This window comes from Lycium ferocissimum, chromosome 1, assembly GCF_029784015.1.
Source record: "Lycium ferocissimum isolate CSIRO_LF1 chromosome 1, AGI_CSIRO_Lferr_CH_V1, whole genome shotgun sequence".
NCBI classification, from domain to species: domain Eukaryota; kingdom Viridiplantae; phylum Streptophyta; class Magnoliopsida; order Solanales; family Solanaceae; genus Lycium; species Lycium ferocissimum.
The window spans coordinates 23,710,992-23,716,801 of record NC_081342.1 but is presented as its reverse complement, the minus strand read 5'-3'; the positions used below and the strand labels follow the sequence as shown (position 1 = coordinate 23,716,801).

The 5,810-nt window shown below is 34.1% G+C and overlaps 1 protein-coding gene across 1 annotated transcript; it reads left to right on the top strand.

The window, feature by feature from the left end:
* The first annotated feature begins 1,722 nt into the window (after positions 1-1,722).
* Positions 1,723-5,477, top strand: LOC132052754 (uncharacterized protein At1g28695-like). The gene is made up of 3 exons (XM_059444434.1): positions 1,723-2,052; positions 2,230-2,607; positions 4,757-5,477. Exons 1-3 carry the CDS (start codon positions 1,780-1,782, stop codon positions 5,255-5,257), a joined length of 1,152 nt encoding a protein of 383 aa, XP_059300417.1. The 5' UTR covers positions 1,723-1,779; the 3' UTR covers positions 5,258-5,477.
* Positions 5,478-5,810: the final 333 nt, after the last annotated feature.

Sequence of the window (5,810 nt, the reverse complement as noted above, 5' to 3'; positions counted from 1 at the left end):
GGTAGAGTTCAAAACCGTTATTACAACAGTGAATCCAGACCTATAAGGAGAAAATACGGTACTGTGAGATCATATTTGACAAGTGGTACCATTAACGTTGATTATGTCAAATCTTGTGATAATCTTCTAGATCCACTAACCAAGGCCTTAGCAAGAGAAAGGGTCCGGAGCACATCAAGGGGGATGGGATTGAAGCCGATAAATTCATAAGTCATATGTGAGGAAACCCAACCTAAAGACTAGAGATCCTACAAACTGGTTCAATGGAAAAAACGAATCATATAATGACTTGTTCAGAAATGCACTAATATTTTTTTATTCCCTCCCTATAGTGTGAGTGCATTATTCTATAACGATTTGTGGAGGTTGAGTTTATATACTCTTAATCAAATTTTGTAGCTCGTACGAGTGGGTTGGTTAAAGTTACAGAAGTACCCTTGACAGATTTCACCTATGTGAGTGTGGAAGTAGGCGTCCTATGAGAATTGTGCTCGTTCTCAAAAGCACTCATGAAACCGGGATAGCATAAGGTCGTAATGTGCTGGCTGTCAAAGCTCATGTCAACACCTTGATAATTATGTGTAAGCAGTAATTCTTTATTTTCCTATAGCAGTCATAGTTTAAGTTTGAGATCACTACGACTCTAAAGTAAAGATTATTGTTTTACTAAATGGAGGTTCAATGCAAAACACACCTTCATTATGCATAATAGTCTCCCTGCAGCTGGTAAACTCTCTTATATAATATTAAAATGAGTGCGGGATTAAAAGTGTTTTTGAACATTTTAATATTATATATTAATATATTAAAGTGCTGCATTAAAAGTGCCTAATTGTGCCATCTCTATTCCCACGTTTAGAAGGCATAATATTGCGGCCTGAAAGCCGCATCAGTTAGTGGTAATTATGCCTTGTAACTCTTTCTCATGGTAATGGTCATTAGAGCAAGATAATTACAATTATTTCTTTTGTAACATTTGTAACCACCAACCTTTTACTCACCCATATTATTACCAATTTAATACCCCACTAAACCATACTTTCATCCAATTATTATAAGGATGACTTTCTTCTCCTATAAATAGAAGTCACCCTCTAACTTTGTGGAGTGTAGAAATAGAAAATATACATTGGAAAGTTTTTGAAATAGTGAGGAAAATAACTGAGAGTTTATCTAGTTGAAGGAAAGTTCTCTTTTTTGTGGAGCTTTGGACTCAACATCTTTAGGAGTTTATTGAGTTTTACAATATGGTCAGGCTGTTGTATGTTGGAGGGGACAAGTTAAAAAGATTATTGCTGGATTGATAAATATTTGCTGCAGTGGGCTTGAATTTCGTTAAAGAGAGCGAGATTTTCGCGCCTCAGCCTGAAGATAATTTGTTTTCTTCATATATTTTTTTATTGTAATAGTATTTTCAAAAACAGTTGTGAATCCACCACCAATTCCAAAGTGTTAATCCACATTCACATTCTATAAAAAAAGAGCAAGTATTTACCAATTATTAAGGTACTTGTTGCATGATAGTTGAATCTGAAGACGATTAATTCTTCGTTAGGATTATTTTATTATCTATCAAATCTTGGCTAGTGCAAATATGGACAACTGTTTATTTCACCTTAACTTTTTGCCATTATTCCATATAAAACTCCCCGGACCCCACCCACCTGGCCTTGCGCAAAATAAAAATAAAAGAGTCAAAACATTGGTGGACACTTGGACTATTATAGGCGCCTAATACATCAAGCATAGTAGATATTATTCTTGCAATATAAAGAACACATGATGTTCACTAACTTGGCAATGGGAAAACTCCATCAAAATTCCACTTTCAGAAGTCTTTTTTCAAGATCAGTTCTTCGGCCCTGCAAATCAATCTTCCCCCCTAGTACAGCCATGGATTACCCCAAAAATCGAGTCATAATTGATCATCGTCACCATATTATGTACATGATTTTGTTGTTTGGTTTACTTCTTATCTCCGTTATCTTGACTTCTCCAAACAACACCCCTTTTTTCCCTTTGCAACTCTCACTCTTTAGCCCCTCAAAACAGGTGAAAAAACAAAAGGATTCTCTCCACCTAAGTTTTTTCTTTTTTTCTTTTTTTTATATGCTCTGATGTAGTTAGCGCATTTTTCCGTGTACATAGGAAAAATATTTAAATGAATCCATTTAATAGGACTACACTTATTTTGAATCTACTGACTCTAAATTTTGTATTCGCCTGCAGTTACATGAGACAGTAAATAAAGATGATCTTGAACGAGCATTGGCCGGAGCGTCAACAGAGAACAAGACGGTAATAATAACTGTTGTAAATAAAGCATACGTAGAGGGAGATAAGCCAATGTTAGATCTATTCTTGGATGGTTTTTGGCATGGAGAAGGCACTAGGGAATTAGTGAATCACTTGTTGATTGTTACCATGGATCAAACCTCTTATGAACGGTGTAAATTCCTACATCTTCATTGTTACAAGCTCGAAACGGACGGTGTGGATTTTGGTGGAGAAAAGTTGTTTATGTCTGAAGATTTTATCAAAATGATGTGGAGAAGAACCTTGTTCTTGGGTGATGTTCTTAAGCGAGGTTACAACTTCGTCTTCACGGTATGTTTATGTCTTACAAATTTGTTCTAGAAATTTTTTCTACCGAGAATATAATAATAATAATAATAATAATAATTAAAGTTATGTTGAATATGGCTTAAGTTTTTAAACGAAATAGTCACACTTAAATATATCCTAATTTGGATGAATATTTGACGTAGGATTTCGAGGAACGAATTGAGAAATGGAAAAATTAATTAAAAGTTTATCTTAGTCTCGGGAGAATTGAAAGAAAGTGATCTAAGCTAGTCAAATATGTTTACCGTTAAATACTAAAGCCTGTGCTTTTTCACGTCAATCGAGCCGTAATTTCTGGTAATCCTTTCTTACAAACTGCAATATCGATAAATTTGTAGTGTAATTAACCAAGTATAAGGGTTTGTTCAAACTTTATGGTAGTTACTTTCCTAGCTCTTACATACTCTTGTTTTAATTTAACCATTATCAATAAAACTCCTGTTTGTTTTCAAAATTTTCATCAAGAACCTATCAAGGGGATCCGTTTTTCATTATGAAGGAAAATAATTTATTGATAAACTAATAAACTTTTGAATTATCTTTACAATTCTCCACTACCTTTCATGCAAGAAAATAGGTAGAAGCACTTAGCTTCTATCTATTTGTAAGTGTCAAACCTCAAACAGTAGGATCTTCAAATCACAGTTCTCTTCTTTCACGAGCTTTTATTTTGTCCCCCCCCCCCCCCCCCGCACCCCCACTCTTTCCTCATTTCCTTTCCTTAACCCCCCCTTACCCCCCCCCGCACCCCCCCCCCCTCCCTATATAATTTAACAAGAAATCCGGAAATCTATTCCTATATAATTTTCACTATAAATTCTAGTTAAACATGAATTAAATAGACAAGCAATATTTTAAATCCTAAATATTTTTGTTTACTACAGCTTTGCATTGTTCTTCAATCAAATTAAGGTATAAGAACTGGAAAATGTTTAAAATGGTTGCTTTTATACAGTAGTCACATCTTTTTTTGTTTTCATCCTATTCTTTCTTTTTCTCATGGAAAAACGCTAAAAGCGTGGCGAAAGTTGAACTAGCGTGTTCGGTGGAAAAAATCATTTTCTAGGAAGAACATTAAGTTACTTTACTTTAATTCCAGACAACTTTCTGGTCAGATTCTAATTAAACGATGACATCCTATAATTATGTGCACATGTACATGTGTTCAACATTAACACTAACGAGGAGCTTGCATATGGGCAAAGACAACTCGAATATCTTCAATTAATGGTCAACGCGTTTGTGCTAATTAAGTTCAATATTTGACTTGATTAGCCCTTAATGGCTACATACGTTTTCAAGCCTCATGTGCATCTTCCTTCTACTTTTATTGGTCTGACACAAGAGATCCACATCTGTCACAAGCAAGTCAAAAGTTCATATCAATTCCTATCGTCACGGCGTGAAATATGGTCGAGTAGATGTGCTTTTACTTCTAAATTCTTCTTGTTGGTACGACTAGAACCACAAACTATGAGACGTGTGTCACTTTAATTTCTTTATTGGACTTAAATTAAAGTTTAAATTATCTTTCACTTTCTGTTTGATTTATGTGAATTTATTTTTTAACTGTTAATCAAAATCAAAAAATAATGATCAACTTTTTCTAATTGGAAACACTTTATCTTTATCGATGATTTATAGCCATAAAAAATATATGTGATTTCATTTAGGGCCAACGAAGTTTAAAAGCTTTCTCTTCTTTCTTAAACTTCGTGTCCAGTCAAATGGATTCACATAAATTGAAATGAAGGGAGTATTAATCTTCAGTATATTTTGTTTACGCGACATCTACTGATATCTTCTTAAAATGTGAGTTTTATAATCTTGTAAATAAGATACGTTATCTGCTACAATTGGTAATGTAACTTGATTGTGTAAAAATTTTTTGAACTCACAGTGTATAGTGTAATTTAAACTCTTTAAATTAATACACTAACAATTGTACATGTTTTTTTGTATCATATATAGTGCATTTTAACTTGTTGCAATAGTAATCTGCCTCATTTTTTAAGTTATTAATTTTCACTTTATATATATAGACCGTTAAACAATCTTTTAGGTGATTTGACAGTACAAAAGTTTAGTAGACATAGAAGTTAAACCTCTTGTTTACTTATTCACTCAACAGGACACTGATGTGCTATGGCTTAGAAATCCATTTCCTAACTTGTACTCAAATCAAAGCATAGACCTTCAAGTCAGTACAGACAAGTTCAATGGAAGCCAATGGTCTGAAGAAAACCCAATAAACACAGGCTTCTACATGATCAAATCAAACATCAAAACCATTGCCTTGTTGGATGCTTGGTATGCTGGAAAACACAACGCCACGGGGTGGAAAGAACAAGATGTTTTGATCAAGTTAATGAAAGATGGCATGTTCAAACAATTGGGACTTACTGTTAGGTTCTTGGACACCCTTTATTTCAGTGGCTTTTGTCACGACAGTCAAGATGTTAACGTTGTTGCGACAGTACACGCTAATTGTTGTCGTAGTATAAGTGCCAAGTTGGCTGATCTAACGGCTGTACTTCGTGATTGGAGAAGATTTAAGAATGCGCCTGCGAATCAGACATCGACATCTGGATGGACTCAGCATGTGAATTGCTGGGATTCTTGGAAAAGTTGATGGAATATTTAGGCCTGACTAATTTAGAGTCAATTATGATAAAATTACAATCTTTCTGGAAAAGTAATACTATACGGAATCAATCTTTTGTAGTTTTCTTAGTAGTTGCAAAAATACATAAGGCATATGCTGATTTTTCTAAAAGACTGGTGAGATATTTACACCTTATGTCAATACAGGTGCAGTTACATTATCGTTTAACCCATACATTCTTTTCTTATTTGATATAGCAACATTTTACCTTTCTTACCCTGATTAATTAGCACCTTCTTTCTTTGCACATCTATTAATTTCCATTTCCACCTCTCTATATATCTTGATCTCTCTCTTCTTCACTGCACATCTCTCTATATCTTGATCTCTCTCTTCTTCACTGCACATGGCATGACATACAATTTTTTTTATTCATTTTGCTTATTCTCCAATAAAAAACATGCACAGGCACCCATTTTTATCATTACAGTACCCATAAAATTTTGACTTCTATTGATTATTAGTTGACAAACCCAATTTATCGTTGTGTTTGGAGCTCAAATCGTGATTTGAGTACTGT

What these genes read in the sequence shown, in the direction of transcription:
- LOC132052754 (XM_059444434.1), top strand. Translation starts at nt 1,780, where the DNA reads ATGATGTTCACTAACTTGGCAATGGGAAAACTCCATCAAAATTCCACT. An exon ending in TCTTTAGCCCCTCAAAACAG is followed by an intron (nt 2,053 to 2,229) that starts GTGAAAAAACAA and finishes ATTCGCCTGCAG; the next exon opens with TTACATGAGACAGTAAATAA. An exon ending in GTTACAACTTCGTCTTCACG is followed by an intron (nt 2,608 to 4,756) that starts GTATGTTTATGT and finishes TTCACTCAACAG; the next exon opens with GACACTGATGTGCTATGGCT.